This window comes from Fibroporia radiculosa (genome assembly GCF_000313525.1).
Source record: "Fibroporia radiculosa TFFH 294 genomic supercontigs, scaffold2871, whole genome shotgun sequence".
NCBI lineage: Eukaryota > Fungi > Basidiomycota > Agaricomycetes > Polyporales > Fibroporiaceae > Fibroporia > Fibroporia radiculosa.
Genome location: NW_012133369.1, coordinates 54675 through 76483, shown reverse-complemented (window position 1 = coordinate 76483; position 21809 = coordinate 54675). Strand labels below are relative to the sequence as shown.

The window sequence follows — 21809 nt, the reverse complement described above, 5'->3', positions numbered from 1 at the left end:
CGCAGAACTTTCTGCGAGCCCAGCTGCGTCAACTTTGAACTTCCCTACTGGCTACTATATATACGTGCGTGCGCTATGGCCCGCGGGCCATAGCATACTCAATCCCTTATCCGTTGTGGCACGAAACAAAGCAACTACAACAGTTGTAATAGCAGTAGAAGGATCAATAACAGTTCGTCGTCACGACACAACAAATGTATCAGACTCACAGCTAGTAGCTGTAGAAGCTACTGCACTTCATGATGAGAGGACCATTATTGTAAAGTTGAGCGACCTGTAACCGCCAGTGAAATCGCACCCAAATGCTCGACAAGATCCCTGCATTGTCACTCAGACACAGAATCTGCATTCATGACCTCATCTGGTTTGTTTGTGAGTCTCGTTTATGGTCTTCGAGGGTTTGGCCCTATGTAGACGATACCTACAGTAGTCTAGCTTTCGATATATGATAAATAGCAGTAATCGGGATGGCCGGGGGACATTAGCGACCTCATCCCCCCCGGCCCCAAGGTCAGCTCACGACTCAACAACCGGGCCTTGCGGTTCTGGTCCCAATCACAACAATTGCCACACGGAAAGTCTGGGTTTGCAGCGATAAAAGGAGGTGCCATATCATCGAAAGCAGATTCAGGCTACTTCATATCAACAAGTTACTGAAAGGACATCTCATTACATAGTAGTCACTGCTGGGAGGTCAGGCGCTTCAAGTCTCCGAGCGTCTTTCGCATGCGGGTTGCGTTTACATCGATACATGTTGTCATCCTTGAGTCTCAGCATCTGGAATCATGCACCAAGATGGGCCAGAGGTGAGGTCATATACAAGATCTCCTCAACTTCTACGGATCGCCAAAGAGAAACGGTAACATGTTAATAACGATAAATGATCTCTTGTCGAATCTTCTTCAAGCAGACAACCTTGACGGACCCGCAACTGCATTCTCCGGCTCTTTCGCCATTTGCATCTGGGCTTGTTCAGGTTCAGTGTTTGGGGCGTCCTCAGGCGGTAGCAGATACTCTAGATCCTCATAGAGGTGCGGGAAGAATATCGCAAGCATGTCATCCGTCCTGCCCAGCAGACTATCAGCTCAACTCATCATGCGCGCGCATATAAATACTCACTTGAACACGAAATCACCCTTCTGCATCTTCTTCGCAGGCATGTCCACCGCTTTCTGGTTCGAGGGGAGCGCGAAAGGAGTCACATCCAGCGTTCCGGCCGAATTATCCTTCGTGTACAGAGATTGCCCTTGTCTTGCGGCAAGATCGAGGATGTTCCGCTCCACAGTCTCTTCAGCGTAATAGCAGTACACTAAGTCCTGATGCGTGAGACCAAGATTGGAAGCAGAAAGATGGACAAACATACCCTCTGTGGGTCGGGTCTGACCCATACGGTCGATTCGCGCAATCGCTTTGAGTGTGTAATTAAAAAGTTATATGGTTCAAATCGAACACGTTACCTTGGAGCTCAAACCCGTGATGGACGACACTCTCAACCAAGAATACACGCGAAGCACAAGTCACATTCAGCCCAGCATTTTCGCGCTCGCTGCCAAAATCAGATCGGACACAAAGAATATTGAGAGATGCACAAGTGCTCACCCGTGTAGGAGAAGGACTGAAATGCTAGGGTCCAATCGGAATCGGTTTGCTGCGCTTTCTTTGCCCTTGTGCTGGTCAATTCTGATAGACTCAATGCCTACGTCGAATCACCACTATGAATCCAGTGGCGCATAAGTATAACAGACGTAGCTTACCATTATGCGCAAGTGCATGCTGGATAACTGACGAGTGTGACAATTGAGTAAGCATGTTCCAGAACGAACTCATCATATACGTACTAAGCAAAGAATCAGCCCACGCCGAGAAAATGATACTCTTCGCTCCCGAATCAGTGATTTGCAGGTACAACAGATGTCGTACAAGTGTTTGAATCTTGCTTCCATAGCTTCCGAACGATTCCATCGCTTGAATATCCTCAAAGAGCGTGGGATCAACGACATTGTAATTAATTTCTCGTCTTGACATTGGAACGAGCTCGTTGTTGACGAGCCTGACAGGACCAGGGGGCGCTTGGTCGGCATTCTTCTTCAACGAGAACCGCTGCAGTTGATCATGATTTATTGCAACGCGGCACACAGGACAAGCTTTTCCCTCCCTTCGACTGACCCACTCCTTCAAGCACGACTGCAATAAGTTGCATCAGCAATTGTTGAGTTGTATCTGCACCACCGCGCCGCACCTCACAGAAAACATGTGCACTATTCGAGCATATGAGCGCAAGGATGCGTCTCGAACTATAGGCAACGTACCAAGGTGTAATGTATCCACGGGTAAACTCGGACCGGCAGAGGACACAGCATCGTTCGTCTTCGTCCACCGTCCCTTCCTCTTGAGACTTGGCGAGGTAGTCAAGATATCGTTGCCTAGCGCGATTAGTGTTGATTTTTGTCTCCAAGTCTCGGTTTTCAGTATGAATATTGACAATGGCATCAGCGACATCGCCCTCCCAGGCCGCCTCAGCGACAGTATCCGAAATCTCTTGTAGTTGACGGAAGTAGCTGGCAAGTACATACTTAAATGCATAGCCTACGGAAGATTATGGTGTGACACTCACGATATGCGCTCATTGAACGCCTTGCGAAGCTGTCCTAGATCTGCCTGTAGTCTGTCCATCAATTTTGCTAAGCCAAGCAAGCATCAGTATCTGTTGATGGCAGAGTTCATCATGCAAGCGAGAACTTACCCTGATCGGCGAGTAGCGTGCGCAACCTTTTCACTGCATCTCTGATGAGAAACCCCTCGGGATCATCCTGTTTGTAAATGCGCGCTGCGATATTGTGCAAGTCGACCATTACAGATTTGACGGCCCTCTGAGGATCAAATTCTTCCAGAAGAACTTTCCGCTCCTCGTTTAAGGACCTCAACAAGACCTCGTGTTCAGGAAGATTATGCTCTTCCCCGAGCGGTTCGAGCGGGACCATCACCACGTCTTCAAAAACCGCACCGGCGGCCTTCTGGGCTGCTTTGGTATGGCGAGAAAACTTTTCTCGTACGTCGTGCGTAGCTAGAAGGGTACGTTCCGCAGTGAGGGCTTCCCTTCGATCCGCAAGTAATGCCGCGTATGCTTGCAAGTAGGCCTCGGCCTCGCCTTGGGTCTCCAGACTCCGAGCATACTCCTGGCCATCCGCGTCTTGGTTGTTAGCCGTAAGTGACTGAGTCAGTAGGACAATGAGCTTCTGTCTCCATTGCCAAAGCAAGGCCGACTGTTCATTGAGAAGTCCTTCTATGATCTCATTTGCTTCTTCCATCTACAATCCATGTTAACGGTGAAGCCACATAGACAAACAACAACCCACTAGCGCCGCAGATCGAATACCGCCTTGATCTAAATATGAGGCTCCGATGTACAAGTCGTTCTCGGTGAGTAATTTCATTGATGTATCACGATTCAGCTGGGTCATAGCTCGTGCCGCTGCTTGCTCCGTCCCTGTATATCATAAGAACATGAAGATGCTTACAATGCAAAGAAAGCCAAAAAACAAACCTTTCAACAACAACCGCCTCAGATCTTCAGCGTCCGCATATGCTTGATTCTCGGCATCCGCATATGATTCGCCGAGAACATGGTATACATCACCTTTCAGGAACAGTACTTTATGGTGCGAGATCCAGCATTCTCTCAGACGATTCTGCAGAGCACCCCTTTTTACAGCATGCTCCTCCCTCGCAGGATTGCGAGGTAAACCTTCATCGTCCGAGTCCGACAGATCGGACAATGCCGAGTCGACGCTCGAAGCTCGCGCTTTTCCTTTCCCATTCAAACCGGGTGTAGCCAAGCCATGGGTCGCTCTTGAGCATTCATTATCTGGCTTCAGAGCTTCTCCTCGACGGCCATGCTCCGCGAGAGCGGCTTTCACTTCCCCAATCAACTGGAGGGCCTCCTTCTCAGCTGCTATGAGTATATCCAGGGCAAGACGATAACGGTCCGGTTGGGCCTCATCTCGTTGTTGAAGCTGGGCTAAGGTAGACATCATTTGAACCTAAAGATACTCAGCCGGAATGAATATCTACGAAGATGTAGCTCAGCCCTTACCTTGTTGCGACGGTCTTCCATCAAGTTTCGCCAATTCTGTTCGCGCATGCCCTGCAGAAGAGTATTTAGAGTGGCACATCGTCAAACAGAAAATAGAAAAACATGCCTCGAGTACCTCGCCTATGGTCTTCAACACACCAGGCTTATGCAGCTTGTCTGCATTGTTCAGCAACTGGCCCACTTGTGGATGCGTACAGATCCCGCGAAGCTTCCGAAGCCAGAAGCGCAGAGCAGCTGTATCAAGCTCCCAATCTGCTCTCACAGCGACCCCACGGGCATCTAGACCAAGATCTAGCAAAGCATTTTCAAAGTTCTGATTGTAAACCTATCAGTATCTGATCAGTATGACATCTCAAGGCAACGTGGTATTCTATGACTCACATGGCGTTCAATTCGACCCAGTTCAATGGGCACAAGATACCGTGTTTGGTGGGGGATGGTCAGTTCTTCACTGACAGCAGCTTTGACCGTTCTGGAAGATAGATAAGATCGGCAAGTCATGGGCGAGGGGTAACTTAGTCAGCGCTACCTGATTGCATAGCGACAGAACAAGGACGTAAACTCATTGACATATGCAGGTTGTAACAATCGAAGCCAGACGCGGGGATATTTCACGACTTCGTCAATACGTAGGAATCTGCATCAATTATGAGTATCAGGTTCCTAGTACAAAAATAAAACTTGAGTGCACTTCACAACATGGATCAAATCCGCTGTCTGCGCGCGAGCTGGGGTACCCGACACAGCAAACGACGAAACCCTTGGGATGAGCGAGACCATCTCTCTTGAATGATAAAGTTGGTAACATGTTTGCATGATGAGTCAAGGGAACATACTCAGCCTTGCCGCCGCCTACCATCTGCACTTCGTCCATGATAACTCTGTACCATTGGCACTTGACGAGAGGACTCCGTGCCCGCGCTATATCACTATATTGCGTACCCGCACGACGGGGTCGCGTAGGAGGTGGACGAGCAACCCCAAGGTCCTGTTGTAGCACAGCGTACGTCGTGATGCACACATCGAATGTATGAACATATGTACACCAGTCAAACGGCGCGTCATCTTCGTCTTTTGCATCTACAGTGGGATCCGTGCTCCCATCCCCAAGTTCGCTTGCAGGCGCCCTAGACGAGCGTTTCGTTCTCGCGGCCGGTGTGGAAGATCTTGACTTGCTATGTCCTTTGAGCTTCTTTTTTGATTGTATAGCTCCCAACTTCAACTGCTGTTTGAGAGCTTGTGCGAGAATTGGTGTTTTAGACCAGCCGTCATACATGAGCACTTTTAACGTCGGAGCATGAAGAGCAAGTTCGTCCGCCCATTGACGCGCCAACGATCCAGGAGTAACGATTAACGTGGTCTGTAGATAGGGTCACTATACTCCGAGTAACGAAAATAACACCAGCGTCTGTGAGCATACCTTGATTTCTTTTACCGACAGCTTCGATTCGGGATCCCAGCGACTGTTGCTAGGATCGCGTCCAATTGAAGGATTGAGCAGTACTAGTGCAATACATTCCAGTGTCTTCCCGAGGCCGGGTTCTTCAGCTAGAATACCCCCCAGTGCTGGTTCCTGTTTCTCCGGCACGTTGCGAGATATGATACCTCGCAAACGATTATACCAAACCGCATCTACTCCCAGTGACACTTCCTCCCAAAACAACGGAAGTTTGCTTGACGCCGCAGATGCCTTGGGCACTTCAGCGTCGGGTATGATGGCACCGCACTCAGAGAAGCCTGTGGCCTCGCGAGAGAGCATCCATGCGACACTTCGCCGCTGGAAAGGGAGCAATGTAGGAAGAAGAGCCTTGGGCTGTGCAAGCAGCTCCTCCTGAGACGTTCGCAAGCGCGGAGCCGGTCCAAGAATCGAATAAAGAAATGGAACGTCAGTTGCACTGTGGAATGAGGTGGGATATGGCCCAGTCGAAGGGAAAATATGGAGGAGAGCACGGCGCTGCGCTTCCTCGACATCACTCGCGCGCTGTTTGGAGGGTTCGATGATAGGCTCGAAAATTGTTGGAGAAATCAGGGATATTTCGACCTCTAAACATATGCGAAACACAAGCACACCTGGGTAACTGACTATTGCACCGTCGTTCGAGTAGTGCAAATACGCGTTCACATTGACCTCAGCACGGCCTGCCGTCTCCAGGACGTGGAAGGCACTAAGAGGATCAGCGAGATGTTGGAGCCGTATGTCGTGTGCGGCTGTATCAAAAGTATCGTCCACCCCTGGGACAGTCAGCACGTACGACCGGTTTTCTTGCATACATGCTGTTAACACGGATTTGCCGCCGGAGCGTTTCTGGGGCTTGTTGACTTCCAAGTGCATTGAACCCAAGTCAAAGCTGTGAGATCCCTCCTGCGATGCAACATGCTCTTTAAGCCATCTTGAAAGCTTTACCACGCCTACACACTCTACTCCGACTTCCTCACGAGATCCGGGAGACTCTTCTCGACAATCGTCCTCTACGAACTCTACATCTTCATCAGCTTCAATAGACGCGGTGGTAACTGCTGCCTGAATCGAACAACGCGCCGCGAGCTCGGCCTCCTGCGCAAACTCGACCGTCCCCACGTCGTGACTAGGCACAAAACATTCGTACCGAATATCTAGGACATGGCGATAAACACAGATAGTTTCTAGGTCTTCACTCGCTCGATTTTGGCTGTTTAGATGTTCAGTCTTTGAAGGTGATATACGTGCGCGCTTATTGGGACCAGGGGGTGTTGGTGGAGCAGCGCGTTTCTTTCCTTTGCTTGTGGCCACTCGAGACTGCTTCAGTAAAGACAAGACAGCTTCAAGGTCCACATTACGCTGATCAATCACCGGGTCAATGAGGGGCTGAATGTGAATAGTATTCCCGAGTCGCATAGGGTAGGTCTATAATGACAGTGAAGCAGAACGTGGTGCGGCAAGGTGGTGGCAACTGGCAAGCGCGAGAGACGCTTTAGAGATCTTTCGCTAGATGACATATTTGAACCTCCGACCACAGCGCGCTGATGGCCGTGACCCCGATCCGTGGGAGACCCCGTATGTGGAGTCAGGACCTCAAACTCAGTCGGCCATAAGTATGAGTGGCAGCCTTGCGCTCTCACATGTCTGCCATTAAATATGTACGTGGAAATTACATTCAGAAATAAATACCCATCACTATCACATGGAATATGTAGGAGGAATGAGAGGTGAAAGATCCAGTGACTCAATCTGCGCACTGTCACTGCGATCTTTGCAAGCCCCGTGAGTATCTACAGGCGACTATCAAGGATATAGTAACAATTTCCACGAGAAATCCGGGTCTTCCGTTACCTGCGATCCGGCGCAAGCTATCCGTCGATCCTATGTTTACAATGAGTCAGATTCCCTCACGGCCTGAGATTCCCGCGCTTGATTAATATGGTTCCATCTAAAGATATTGAATTTCAACTTGCTCTCTGTAGAAGGAGCGCTTTTCATGTCCTGCCGCAGGGTCTTCATCAACAATGATTTGATTTCTGCCCACTCCGGCGAGAATGGCGCCGCTTGCGGTAGCCTAGATCTTGATGCTACCTCTGGCTTTGGGCCCCCCGACGGTACCGCTGGCTGCGGTGGATTTATATATATGTATCCTGAGCCTTGTCGTTGAAGACTCCCAGCCGTACTCGTGTTCACCGAGACTGTCAACAATACCCAGGTAAACTTCGCTCTACTATATGATTTGGGAAACTGAAACTGACTATCAATCCATTTCGGAGAGTCCAGAGTTGACTTCTTCGTCCTTACTTCGGAAGGAGTTTTGGCCAACTTGCGCCATAGTCGCTCAAGAATATCTTCCGCTCGCAAGCGTGGTGTCGAAAGATTGAGGACCCGAGCACGACGTTGAATTTCGGTCGTATGCCGATGATTAAAAAATTCAAATGTAATCTCCTTCGATAGAGGAGAGGGACGAGGTCTCCACTCTTCGATGCTATCGTACCCACAGTAGTCATGCTTCCGTCCACGAGGAGAGAGGTGAAGCGGTAAGGCACGGAGAACCGCGCTGTTGTCCATTTCGCAGGTTTGGGGTTGACGAGGCGATGCAACCACTATCCGGAAACAATACACGACGTGTTAATCCGCAGTGGCCGTCGAGAGAGTCAGTTGAAGCCAAAGGCAAGGCGAGTGGCCGGAACCCTCCACGCTGCCTTTAAGATATCTAGAATGAACAAAGGCATTACGTGATCTGCCACATATCGCCACGCTCCGGCCATTACAGAAAGTTGTGGGAGGATGGATAGCAGGTCGTTGGTCTCGCTTTGAATGAAAAGGATGCTGTACACTGCAAGTCACACCACTGGCAGTCTAGGATGAGCTTCTGTACTCAATGCCTTGGTTCAGCTTGTCATACTTCCTAATTTTATAGATTTGGTGCACTCACTCAACTCAATGCTCAAAATATATTGTTTACAAGTACAGCACCTTCGCGCGTCCTAGAGCTTTCAATAGGTTTTCAATCGACGTCACCCACGCCCTCGCACACTCGGTCGCACGAAGTTGTCATGATCAATGGAGACTTGAACATCACTTCTATGCTGGTTTTACTACTTCTTACGCTCATGCGCCCACCTCTGCGTCCGGTAAGACGAGGTTCTTGAGCGCCATTCGTTCCCACCTATATGTGGCTTCTTGTATTTCCTTCGCTAGCTCGATTTGCTTGGCAGCTACGTCTTGAGAATCTCTGTGAAATTGATCGAACTTAGTGCGAAGTAGCGGCTTTTGCTTGGTTGTACGAGATTTGAGAGTGGAGGCTGTTCCGTGGACCTTGCATCTTAGCTTATGCACCCAAAAGTCTTGAGGAGCAAAATACTCGCCTGAAAACGCTCCGTTCAATACCCTGGAAGTTTTTTGGGTGATGTCTCGGCATCGATTGACTCTCCTGGGAGTATAAACTCGGTTCTAGAGAGTTCCTTGAGCCAGGAACCAATCAGATCATCGCCTGTTTGAACTCCCATTTCCTCCCGCAGCCTCTTCAGGTCAGCAGAGGTTACTCCTCGCGAAACGTTTCGCGGAATCTTTGCTATCTTAAGTGTCTGGCGGCCACAAAATGGGCAAGTTTGGTAAGACGAGTCATATCGTTTCCTCTTGCGAGATGCTTTTTGCAATATTGCATGCTCATCAGACAAGCGCAGCTTGGATTCTGACCAGATATGCTTAGAATTAGGAGGCTGAGTTGGTCTTACGGAGTAGCTGCTGTTCAGTCACTATTGAATGCAAAGGCAGCTTAGACAATTCACCTGGACGTTCTCTCACAGGCATCTTGAAAATCACTGCCTCGCTGTCGACCGGCGTCGGGTATCCAATGACAGAACGGTGACGATGATGGCTGTAGACTCCTCTAGAATTACTCGCATCGCCCTCTTGTCGCAGAGATGAACACGATTTCGAACGGCAACGCACTCCTTCTGAAGAGAGAGCTAGTCTGATTAGAGACGACGTGATATCCCTCGAAAGAGATGAAGGATGGCGACAGCAAGGAGTCCCTCGTCCTTGAAACCCGCGCTGTCTCTTCTTTTGTAGGAATAGGTATGACGGAATCGCGGTAAGCACACCATCTTTGAAGTGTCGACGTTGCTTTGCCGCGGCGATCGGCTCGGCCATCGGAAGCTCTGGAAGGCAAGGATTCATGAGTGCTCAATATGCAGCATGTACAATACGTGGAACTGAGGAATCAGTACTGGTCCGCGCAGATCATAGGCGGCATTACATCGGTAATAATGTTGGGATTGTCCTAACTAATAGCATTACTTGCCGTAGTACGTACCCAAATCCCTACGTGCATCAGCATTCAAGACGGACCGCATGTGGCCGCATATCTTATTAAGCAGTAAATGGTCTTACAGGAGTAGCGTATTCTCCATCCATCATACATCACGAGGCAACTTTCTCCACGATCTGGCCGTCTTTCGCTTCTCGCTCTCGGATTTCTCTCCGACGCTTCACATCCCAATTATACACGCGCGCTGTGTTTACCTCCATTACGGTGATTTGCTCCCGCAAGAATTCGAGATCTTCTACTACACCTGCAAGATTTTTCTCTGCTGACTCCAGCTTCGATCGCAATAAGGAAATGGCTGCCGGGAGCTTGTAGGAAAGCATAACATTTGCCTAAAAGTAGATCATGATTCAACATTGCAACGAGGACGAGCAGAATGCTGTCAACACGTACTCCAAGCCACAAGTAGACAGTATCAGTGTCTTCCAATTCTGCCTCTGCATAAAGGGTATCGTTCAACTCGAAAGTCGTGCGTATTGGTTGTTTGGAGTCTCCATCGCATGACTCATCTTCATCATCCAGGTCGTCTTCATCTGCGTTAGCGTTAGACTTGCCCTCCTGGATTGAAATAGTTATATTAGCCGAACACCGAAAGACTTCCGATAAGATGAACTCACTCACTCGCCGCTCTTGAAGAAAGTCGACCATGGACAAAGTCTTTTTAATGTCGGGAATCTTTTCCTCGAGTCCTCGGCGGCGCTGGGTGAGGTTGTGGTCCATGTAGCGATATTTCCTTAGGTCAAATGTATTATAACCACCGCATCGTCAAAAATAAAAAATACATACGCAAGGGCAGCCTGGAATTCCTTTAACGCCGTTTCAACGTCCGGAGTTGGACCCATATAATCTTCGACATCGGCCTAAGACATATGTTCCTCCTTGAGCGATCCGATGAACATGCGGTATGAGAGCGTACAATGAAGGGAGCCTTCGGAATTCCTCTGGAATTCCTCTCTTGATTTTGGTCTGCTCCAGAAGACATACCGGCTGAGCACGCCCTCGATTGAGGTAGATGAGAGAGAGAGGTCACGTTGTAGCGCTCAAAGTAGGAGATGGAAGCGCTCGCTTTCGGCATCCGCCGCAGAGCATAAATGGCGCGCATTTGGTTCTTTTTGTGCTGGATCCCTTTGCTTGACTCTTCCTCTTTCTCGTGCTCGCCGGGTGTTAATTATTTTCTCAATCCCCCATGCCTTCATTTGGGACGTTCTGAACGTCCTCTTTATTCAACACCAGTGAACGAGACCTTCTGCACTGCGGCTATCTTTGGCAACTTCCGTCAGGACTGGATGTGCCGAATGTCATGTCTTGTGAGTATCCATGCTTTCACTTGACTTTTCTCCCGCCCCTCAGCGCGTGGAGGTTATACGTGTTGCACCGTGTTCGGGCAACAGGTGTAAAGATGACAAACCTGAATAGGGACATCAGACTCATTCGTGAGGGTGCTGATCCACTGGGAAACCATGATAGTAAAACATTTTCTGATTTTTTCTTTTGTTTCTGCTCGGCTGTGCGGACTACAATTGATGAAACTTTTCGCAGGGAGTTGGCTATATTGCTCAGTTTCTCGCAAGATCCAAGTGTGTGTTGGTGTTGGGACGACGATGACGGGTTGATGGTGATGCATATTCATAAATTTACTTTGTATAGTGCGTGAAGCATTTACCGAGAGCATATGGGTCAGTGTTAGAATATCTGTCGAGTTGGATTCTTGCTTGTGACTCTTATGGATAAGCATTGTGATGCGACATTCTCCCTCCTGGTTACTAATGTTAATCTGAATCATCTTTTGCTCCCTGCCAATGTGGTTAAATTGATAGCCGGTCACCTACAGTGGCTCGGACCAGCCTGTGGAATGCACACTCTGGGTATATAATGATACATCATCAACCCATGCGAGGTTTTATTTCAGATCTAGAGAGCGTCAGGTGTGAGAAATTGTGGGACTGATTGAGGAAGATGACAACTGAGGAGGTCGAGGAAGAATTTCGACATTGTCAGACTTATCTGAACGGATGCTATTGTTCGAATCTGGCATCACTAGAACATTGCAGATAATTGCACTGGGTAGTATGGTGGCGAATTATCATGGTCCAATTCACTGTAAGAATTTACCAAACATCCTACCAGCATGGAACCCGGCCATGGGCGTCGCAGGTGGATGTCCCACCCGCGTGGCAACTATTCTAGCCAACTACCACACCGGCTGAGCAGGACAGGGTCGCTGCCTCCGAAGGAAGCGACGTACACCATCTCATCCTTCGAGCCAACCGCCGTGGTCCTTCCGGGTCTAGTCTACGCCGTACGGCTGAGCTGAGCCTCCACGATGGCGGGTGGACGCCGGATATGGACGGATCAGGGAACCGGTATAGTGCAGGTGGCGACGCGAACGGAGAGGTGGCGCAAGGCTCGAAGGATGAGCGCAAGTATTTGTATCTATTAGTTTCCGGGGCCGTTGCACAACATGTGCAAAGAACGCCTACGCGTCCCGGGAGCAGCAGCCACTGTCCAGGTACGACTCCCTCACTCGACGACATATCAAAGCATTCCGCATCTATGGCTGCCACTCAACCAAAGATAGACATTAACGCGTATCTCGATCAGGGTATCTCAGCCACACCTTCCGACCTTCACCCTTTTTTCGAGTCTTTCAGGACTCTGCACAGTCGTAAGTGCGTAATTCGGTACTCGGGACGGTTGGAGAATTCTGACTCGCGGACAAAGACTATGGCACCAAATGACACTCAAGCTAGCCGAGTTCTTTGACCACCCGCTGTCAAAACCATATCGGGTAGATGTGTTCAATAAGTTCGTGCGGGACTTTGAGGCGCGACTGAACCAGCTACGGCTGGTGGAGATGGGTGTCAAGGTCTCAAAGGAAATCGACAGTGCGTTAAATTCTATGCTGCACAGGTGGTCTACTCACAGAACTGCAGATCCCGCTAACCATCTCACCTTTCTTACCGACTTGCTCTCTCGCGTGAATACCGAAAAGGCGCCAGAGGCCCATGTCCTCCTTCTCGCAAGCCTTGCGCATGCAAAACTGTTGTTCGGTGACCTTGAGGGTACAAAGACAGACATAGATGCTGCTTGGAAGATCCTCGACGAGCTTTCCGGTGTAGACAACATTGTGAATGCCGCCTATTATGGGGTAGCTGCCGACTACTATAAGGTGAATGCATGTTCTGGTGCACCGTCTACCTAAATCTAATTTCTCCGTAGGCAAAAGCAGAGTATGCACCATACTACCGCAATTCTCTTCTCTACCTCGCATGCATAGACCTCGCGAAGGATCTGACAGCGGAAGAGCGGGTTGTGCGCGCACACCATCTCGCCATTTCGGCATTCCTCGGGGAGACGATCTATAACTTTGGCGAACTCGTAAGTTCTATGGCTCGCCTGCAGAACGTGCGCACGCTCATGCAGGCGTAGCTGAGCCATCCGATCCTGGACGCGCTAGACAACACGCCGCACGACTGGATCAAGAAGCTGCTGTTCATCTTTAACGAAGGGAACATTGGAAAGTTTGAGGGTCTTTCGCCCGTGTTTGGCAAAGAGGTGTGTACGCTCAGGTCCGCGTGGACGCCGTGAGGCGACTAACGTCCCGCACAGCCGATTCTGCACGAAAACTATCCGTTCCTCCGGCAGAAGATCTGTCTTATGGCACTGATCGAGTCGGTTTTTAAGCGCAATGCGTATGACAGGACGATGTCGTTCCAGACCATCGCCGAAGAGACCCGGCTGCCGCTCGAGGAGGTCGAGCATCTGGTAATGAAGGCATTGAGGTGCGTCCGATCTCTATTGGTAGTAAGACGAACGCAGATCGTGACGCTGAGTTGGGAACAGCCTGAAGCTCATCCGCGGGTCGATGGACCAGGTCGACCAGAAGGCGTACATTACGTGGGTGCAGCCGCGCGTGCTGTCGCGGGACCAGATCGCGCAGTTGGCGCAGCGGCTGGCCGCGTGGGGGGAAAAGCTACATACGGTGGAAGAGCGTATTGCTCCGGAGGTTCTCGTGAATGCTTGAACTGTTCGCTGCGTTGTATGAATCCTTATAGCTATTAGACAATTAACTTGCATCACACAGCTGGTAGCTTCACACTTTCTGGAAAATGATGCAGTTGTCATCAGGTGCGGAGTTTCCTCTGCTCTCCCAAGTTTGATGTGCGAGAGATCCGTGCCGTACAGTGCAAAGTGTAGCACTCGACTCGTACGCGTAGCATTGACCGACAAGATCAAGATCAGGATATGGAAGACGCGTGCAGGGGCGAACTGTAGGATGGACCATGGTCATTCATTGCGATTCACGGGAGCGCATTCAGGAGTGCGCGCAATGACCTCGCCTGCATCATTCATTCTAACAGTGCATTACGCAATGGTTACTTGCAGGCTACGTTTGCCAGTTTGTGACATCGATTTGGGTGCACGCTGGACCGCGCGTGGACCACATACGCAACGTGAAGCAGTGCGCAGCGCACAATTACATGCAGTGGATCTGCATTAACTTGCGATGCCGTCACTGATACGAGGTCTGTGGACTGCTCTGTCACTGGCATCTGGAGGCAGACAATTCGATAGGTGTGCCAGTGGTTATGTAGAATGTGTGGTTTTTCGACACTGTTTGCTTGTGCCATAATATTCCGGAAACACGTAGTTCCGATTTAATCAGAGCAGCACAACAGGTAGCGTGCATTTACGAATGCATGTGTGGCCGAGAGACTGGACGAGATCAAAGGGTGGCGTGAACGCTAAAAATGGAAGTCCGGGCAGGGTGAGCGGCTGCATGTTCTCCTCGCGTCCAACGCATGCCACCCTCCCCTCTCCTGGACGCGCCCATCCCACCGCAGCCACGACCTCCGGTTCGATAGCCCGTTCGTCAAGCAACGTGTCTCACATTTCCCCAGTCTTTGCCTCCTGCCTTTAATATCCGGGCTCGGCTTCAACTGCTATATTCCTCCAGATCGCCGGATACCACTAGTGACGACAAACTGACGACGTTGAGCTCTTCGCAACGTCTTTGACATATACGCCCATGACAGGGCCCAGCGCAAGCCTCCCGTCGACGTCGACGTTCTCCTTTACCGCTCCGTTTCCGCCAGAATCCTCAGCAGCCCCCTCGCCCCTCAAGCAACGCCGGGTATCGCTCGCGTCTGCCGCTTCGCCACGCCTCGTTCCAGCGTGGAGCTTTCGCGATGACACAGGCCTTGGTGTCCATTCAGGCGACCAATCCAGCCCTTCGGAAAAGAGAGGCAAGATGCGGAGAGTCGACAGTGGCGGCGACCGACCAGACGACGAATATGCCCAGCCCTATTCCGAGAAGAAAGCCAGGAAGAAGTGGACAATGGAGGAGACACAGATGCTCGTCAATGGATGCAATAAGGTATGTGTGGCATTTGGTTGTCCTCGCAGTTAATTTGTGCTCAATGTATTCTTATCGCAGTGGGGTGTCGGGAATTGGAAGTCTATTCTGAACGACCCGGAGTTCAAGTTCGACAACCGTTCACCAGTTGATCTCAAGGACAGGTGAGTTGCTGAACGTCACTGTTGTCCTTTTTCTATTGTCAGAATCGTGCATCGGTTTGTTCTCATTTTCGTGCCGCTCGACGCTGTCACTTGATGCACATACGAAAGCGTTGCTACGCGCGTTCGCGAAACGAATTACATTTACCACTCTCATGTAGAACATCTAGCCACACAGGCGCTGTGTGGCTTGTTATTTTTGTCCTTCTGATGTCGTTGGGCAGCCTTGTATCTACTGTTACGTTGATATGTCCAATGATTCCAGATTCTAATCCCTGCGTTTTATAGATTTCGAACGTACTTTCCAGACGCATATAAGCAGCATTATCCAAACGCAAAGACGCATCTCTCGTCGAAAATACGCTCTGCCCTTCCTGATGGCACCTCCATATTCGAGAAGACGCGTAGCAAGAAGCGGCGGCCATTCACAGAGGAGGAAGACCGGGCATTAAAGGCGGGGTATGACAAGCATGGGACGGTATGGGCGACAATCGTCAAGGACCCTATCTTCCAGGAACAGAACAGACGCTCGACCGACTTGCGCGATCGGTTCCGCAACGCCTTTCCAGAACTGTACCAAGCTGCAGGGTATAAGCCTCGAGCGCCGGCGAAAAAGAAAAAGGGTGACATGTCTCAACCTCTGCGGGCTGCTACCGACGATCAACTCGCGTCAACCAGCGCGACAGGGCCTGTTAGGCGAAAGAGGAGAAACACCACCCAGGGTCTGTTTCGTGGCGGAACGAAGAGTGTACCGGAGAGTGCAGCATGCTCCGAAGATGAGGATAGCTCGGAGGGCGAGGATGAGGTAACACGGTCTATGATCAGGGACGGGTTACAATCCGCACCACCTGAACAGATGACGCCCGCCTCTGAAATGTTCGCCACCGAAGTCGACATGCAACCAGCGGACACTGTCGGGGACGGTCTATCCTTCCCCGAATTGCTCTCGAACTCATCTTTATCAGAGATCACGGATTGCTCTTCGCAGTCTCAACCATGGTCTATGCTCGACACCCCACTACATTCGAGCGCCTGGTCTACCACAAATGCTGCCTCGCCCACCTCGTCTCATATCTCATCCGACTACTTGCTGAATAACTCTCCGTTTAACCGTCGAGCAGAAGGCGCCGGGATGATGATCGGCAAATCGGCATGGGGGCCTCAGGACTGGCTGTCTGCGAATCCTCGTCTCGATCCGTCCGGAGCATGCAGCAGCAATTCGTCATTCATCGGCGGCGTTTCTCCAGTTCCATCTTCCCCCTTCTCGTTCGCGCATCTCAATCACGGTGTTCTGGACCGGTACGACCTCTTTCCACCATCACTTGCTCACGATTTTGCTTCCGAAGTCGGCGTGGGTGACTCGCACTCAACATTCTCTGACCCTGATATGTTCACTACGAGCAGTTTCCGCGGATTCACGCATCACTCGAACTATGCGGGTGATTTAATTTTCGGTGCGCGCAGCCACCAACCGCACCAGCCATTTGATTATGGTCCGGGCTTTGGATTCGGCAGCGCTGGACTGGGGTTGTCTGGTATGCAACAGTCCTCTGCCGCGACGGGCCTGCATCCTATGCAGATGCATACGCCGGCGTTGCCTGGGATCGACGAGATTGAACTGACCTCTATCACGCTCGATGATCATGTCGATATGCACGATGCAATGGAGGCGGTGGAGACTGTGGTCTCGAAGGATGACCGAAGTGTCGCTGCGGGTCTTGTTGATCTGAGCACGTTTAATCTTCCGACACGGACTCTCGAGGAAATCGTCGGCATCACACCGGAGCTAAATGCTACGCCACCTGGCACTCCCCAGACATCGTCTCGGTCTCTCCGACACTCTCATATACACCTTACCTCATCTCATAACCGATCTGTGTCTGTCCCGCCTTCGGAGCATCGCGCGGCTCTGCCCCGGGCAGCGCAAACGCAGGTGCTGAAGCCACGGCCATTGCTACATGGTTCACCGCGATCGCACTCGATGGATATTTATTCACCGGAGCAAGACATCTTAGCGCAGGGCCAGTCGCTCCAGCCCGATATGGCGTACTCGGCAGACAATTGGCGATCCCAAGGCGACATGTACGGGGTTCCGTACCTCGATTTACATTACTACACATCGTCGGCAACTAATAACGCGCCTCCCCCGATGCCTCTAGAGCCGGACTTGGATTCCGCGTACGCGAAGTCGAGCTTGGATCTTGTGCGACAAGGTCAGGCGCTTGATCTTGCGGAGACTCTGGCATCTGCGTCGAGGGCGATGGCCCTCCCACCGTCGCTGATGCAGCATATGCCGATGGTTTCACATAGTGCGAACAGCACCCCCCCTGCCACAACGCGCATGCTTCCGATGCACCATCGCGGACAAAGCGCAGTGTCCCCGCAGGACTTGCTGCTACGCAAGGGAAGCGACAACAAGCGGAAGCGGTCGAGCTGGGACGGCGGTATGCATTGAGGGATGTGTGCAGTGTTGTGTAAGAGTTTTGATCGTTGGTTACGATAGATTATGGCATCTGTCTCGCTTTGCATGGAGTCGCATGGTATGGATTTTCAGGTTTATATTTCGTTCGTATGCACGCATGTTTTTGTTATTGCACTCTAGTCTGCCTGTCGCATTTTGCATCTCGCATCATCTTCGCCTTCGTGCTGCACGTTGGCGTTCTCATTATCGCTGTCTCCAATGCATTCATATATTGCTCCGCATTTATCTGCCCATGCTCAGCAACAGTTTGTGGAACAGACCAGAGCCGTACTGCTTTTGAGACACAGCATGCATGTTGAATTCCGAACATTCCCGGAACTGCGTGGTAACCAAAAGTTCTCTGAAGCTCAATTACGGTCGATTGACTTTGTCTATGGTGGAAGCATTCGGTGGTAGTACAACTGATAAGGGATTCTGAATAACATGGCACTTGAACACATGGGCGATTATCAGTAGCTGGCCCACATCATGCATATCGACAGCTGTTACCTTGGAGACTGCACTGGCGGCTTCAAGTTTACGGATACGCCAACTTAGTACCTTTCGCGGCGATTTGGGCCAGATAGACTTTGGTCTGAGCGAGGATGACAAGCTTGCCCGGCCCAGCAAAGACCAGATTGCACGACACGGTGCCCGTGAAGAACTTGCCGATCAGGATACCATCCTTATTCCATACCTGCAATAATCCGGTCAGCTCGGTTACGGTCTGCAGAACGCACTTGTGAGCTGTAAACTGACGTGTACGCCGTCCCCACAAGATGAGTAAACATTTCCCATCGTATCCACTTGGATACCGTCAGGGAGGCCAGTGTCAATGAACGCGAAGATACGGGGGTTAGTGAACACTTGAGTTTTAGGGTCGACGTCAAATTCATAGCTACGAACAAAGTTGGCATCAGGTTGTATTCGAGCATCTGGGCAGATGGCATCCCTACATCGCAGCGGGATTTGTCTGGTTCCTGCCCAGAAAACCGGCGGATGCCCCCGTATCTCCCCTAATTTGTCACAGTGTATAGCGCATGAGCAAGTTGAGAGTTGTACCAGTACACGTCTGACATACACATATGCAATCTTTCCGTCTTGAGAGAATGCCAGGCCATTCGGCCTCATCAACACATCCGTCACTACGCGCACATGGCCTGTGTCGGGGTCAAAACGATATACTTGATTGGGCATGCTAGGGAGAGGGCGGAAGTGCTTCAAATATCCATAGCTGCGAATGTCCTCAATCGCGCTATAGCTGCTTAATTTCCGCACATACTCACGTTACATCGGTGAAGAATATCTTGTGACTTTTAGGGTGAATCTTTCCATCGTTGAGCGAGTTGAATGGTCTTCCGTAGAAGTTGTCTAACAGCACAGTGACGTTGTGTGGAGGGGCCGGATTCACTAGCGTCAACGAAGACGGTAACTCTCCTCTTCCAGAGTTAATGAGCAGTAAATTTGAATGGTAAGGGCCCGTTGCACCCCACGTCATCTGCCTGGCGTCGGGGATATCGAGCTTCACAACGAGTCAGAGAGCCTTGCAAGTCTGATGGAGGAATGTGCTTACAGCAGTCACAGACACGTTTACCGCAGAGGTGACATCGCTCGCTCCTGACAGCGCAGTATACACTTCTTTCATCTCCATCTTCGAGATGTAGTTATTCTCGTCACAGCTTCCCCACCCGAGGTCTTCTCCACAATGACTGGAGAAAAAGACTTGATCGGTGTCTGGGTGCCATACCGGCGCCTCGTGAGCAAATGGGATACCAGGAACTGACGCGACAAGGTTGATGGATGGAGAGCTACCCAAGACTGAGAGGAAGGATGGGTCGAAAATCTGAATGTGTGGAAGCGCCGCGTTCGTAGGGTTGAAGTGTGTCTTGAACGCCTCCGTTCGGAAGCTCCCATCTTTCCCCATAACATTGATAGACCGCGGATCGATGACCTACAGAAGTAAAGGCGTCGTGAAATAGACGTCATTTCATAATGCTGCGACGGTGACCTGACCGTCACTTACCACGATCTGAGGGGATAGGACTAGCTGATCCAAAGACACCGATGGACTTCGCACTGACCACTGCCAGGCCGCGAGACCGGCCAAGCCAACCAAACCGGCTAGCCAGTACATTGCGATAAGGTGATAGCTACTTCCCCTCCACTAGAATACGGCAGAGCAATACTGTGCTGAAGGACTGGATGATAGACTAATTAGTTCACTGTGACACAGCGCACTTTGCTAGTGGACTGTGACGAGGTGAGAGCGAGGAGATGACATTGGCATCGCCCAGCCTCACGATATATCTCCCTCTTGCCGTGATGCAAACGAAAAGAATCTTTCGTGTAGAACGAGCTAGACAACATAAGACGTGCACAGGTGACCAGACTCGGGGAGCCGTCATGCAACCCTGCGGAGTCAATTGCACGCGCCATCTCTATATGGCAGGAATGTCATCATAGCAGCAGTGAAGAAGCAGGACCTCCGTGATAAGTCACTGGACTACATGAGCTGCGATCCAGTAACTTGGTGCGAGGAGGTTTCTGCAATGGGCCGAAATTGATACCGCGGTATGTAATATCAAACACATGTACGCACCTGAGCAAACATGAGACGTCCTCGTGATTGTAATGGACGACTGAACGTTGCTCGATAATGAAACATGTAGATACGAAAGCTCGAATCGACACAGTCAGACACATCAATCCAGTCAAAAGGAAATTCAGCTTGGCATTGCGTCTCCGCAACGACTCTACAACATCAAAGAAAACTTCTATTCTATCAGCCCCTAGATAAAACATACCTACCTTTCCCCCAGTTTAGATCGATGTCTTGCCTCTCGGCTCATATGGCAGAAGCAGAGCAAGTAGTCCGCTGCCTATGATCAGTGCCCCCGAAACATACACGGGGACAGCCGTCGAGAGGTTTGCATAGAGCGCGATCACTGGAGCCTAAGGCGTATAGCCCGTCAATGAGGTTTAAGGTGTGAACTACGTGAGTGAATGGACATACAATTATTCCGAATACACGGGTCGCAGTGGCGGTGAGGCCATTCCCTGTACCACGATCTTTCGCGGGGAATACCTCTGGCGAAATAGCGTACAAAACGCCGTACATTATCTAACAAGCATCCGTGAGTTACTTTATGACAAACAGGGCAGCAATGCACTCACATTACTCGCAAATGCGTACCTAAAGGAGAAGGAATGCGTCGTGAGTATTCGACGGGCGGACTCCGCTGAAGGTCACGGTTTGCTCACCCACAATTCCACCCGAGCAAGGCGTTGGAGCTCCGGGCGGTGGTACTCGCGAAGAGAAAGACACCAGTGAGCCCTGTCTTTCGCAGGGGGTCGTTGAGTAATGTAAGCCCGCACAGGCAAGAGAATACTCGCCCGCCGAGATAGCCAATGTGCCCTTGCGTCCGATGTTTCGTCGTTCTACCGCCCAACCAGCGCAAAAAGCGCTGGGGACGCCGATGACACCAAGAATTACCTCCTGCAGGGGAGTGAATCAGAAAAACCGAAAGTATTTGCATCTGAAGACATACATTGCGATATGTAGTGTAATAGCTACTGTCTCCGAAGACAGCACCGCGATGTGCAAGCCTTAAAAGGTATCAGCATTGAATTGGACCGCATGTAGACGGGTCGTACTGACAGGTATGGCAAGAAGCTATTGTAGAGCGTGGAAGCAAGCCCAATTATACCTATGAATACCGTCAGAACTCGCACTAAATTAAATTTCCTAGCGTCACATACCCCAAAGAGCAATTAAGAGACTCGTAGACCAAGCAAGCTTTGCTGTCTTGAACAGACTCCTAAAATGATGAGTGTTCCACACGGAACTGTCACTCAGTAACTTGTGTCTACGCGCGGCAGCTTCGGTAGACGTCTCAGCAGCCGCTGCACGCTCGCCCGCAATTGTGAGCTGTTCCAATGTGAGAGT

The 21809-nt window shown here is 50.7% G+C and overlaps 5 protein-coding genes across 5 annotated transcripts; 2 read left to right on the top strand and 3 right to left on the bottom strand.

Moving 5' to 3' along the window:
* Positions 1–902: 902 nt before the first annotated feature.
* Positions 903–6968, bottom strand: FIBRA_04372 (uncharacterized protein; the record flags this gene model as incomplete). Its single annotated transcript, XM_012326178.1, has 21 exons — positions 903–1065; positions 1120–1309; positions 1364–1408; positions 1458–1546; positions 1600–1696; positions 1755–1781; positions 1839–2100; positions 2167–2184; positions 2240–2258; positions 2310–2558; positions 2615–2681; positions 2744–3308; positions 3357–3487; positions 3545–4040; positions 4094–4144; positions 4209–4418; positions 4475–4565; positions 4623–4730; positions 4785–4877; positions 4930–5453; positions 5514–6968. The coding sequence occupies 21 exons, from the start codon at positions 6966–6968 to the stop codon at positions 903–905; spliced, it is 4950 nt and encodes a 1649-aa protein (XP_012181568.1).
* A 3012-nt stretch (positions 6969–9980) lies between these two features.
* FIBRA_04371 (uncharacterized protein) lies at positions 9981–10867 on the bottom strand (the record flags this gene model as incomplete). Its single annotated transcript, XM_012326177.1, has 5 exons — positions 9981–10217; positions 10279–10443; positions 10507–10618; positions 10672–10745; positions 10802–10867. The coding sequence occupies 5 exons, from the start codon at positions 10865–10867 to the stop codon at positions 9981–9983; spliced, it is 654 nt and encodes a 217-aa protein (XP_012181567.1).
* A 1361-nt stretch (positions 10868–12228) lies between these two features.
* Positions 12229–13909, top strand: FIBRA_04370 (uncharacterized protein; the record flags this gene model as incomplete). Its single annotated transcript, XM_012326176.1, has 7 exons — positions 12229–12554; positions 12607–12770; positions 12819–13054; positions 13105–13263; positions 13315–13440; positions 13495–13667; positions 13729–13909. 7 exons carry the CDS (start codon positions 12229–12231, stop codon positions 13907–13909), a joined length of 1365 nt encoding a protein of 454 aa, XP_012181566.1.
* A 1005-nt stretch (positions 13910–14914) lies between these two features.
* Positions 14915–17857, top strand: FIBRA_04369 (uncharacterized protein; the record flags this gene model as incomplete). The annotated part of the gene is made up of 3 exons (XM_012326175.1): positions 14915–15262; positions 15323–15405; positions 15691–17857. 3 exons carry the CDS (start codon positions 14915–14917, stop codon positions 17855–17857), a joined length of 2598 nt encoding a protein of 865 aa, XP_012181565.1.
* Positions 17858–18401: 544 nt separating this feature from the next.
* FIBRA_04368 (uncharacterized protein) lies at positions 18402–19997 on the bottom strand (the record flags this gene model as incomplete). The annotated part of the gene is made up of 7 exons (XM_012326174.1): positions 18402–18560; positions 18623–18761; positions 18820–18879; positions 18945–19097; positions 19150–19385; positions 19437–19814; positions 19887–19997. 7 exons carry the CDS (start codon positions 19995–19997, stop codon positions 18402–18404), a joined length of 1236 nt encoding a protein of 411 aa, XP_012181564.1.
* Between the last annotated feature and the right edge of the window lie 1812 nt (positions 19998–21809).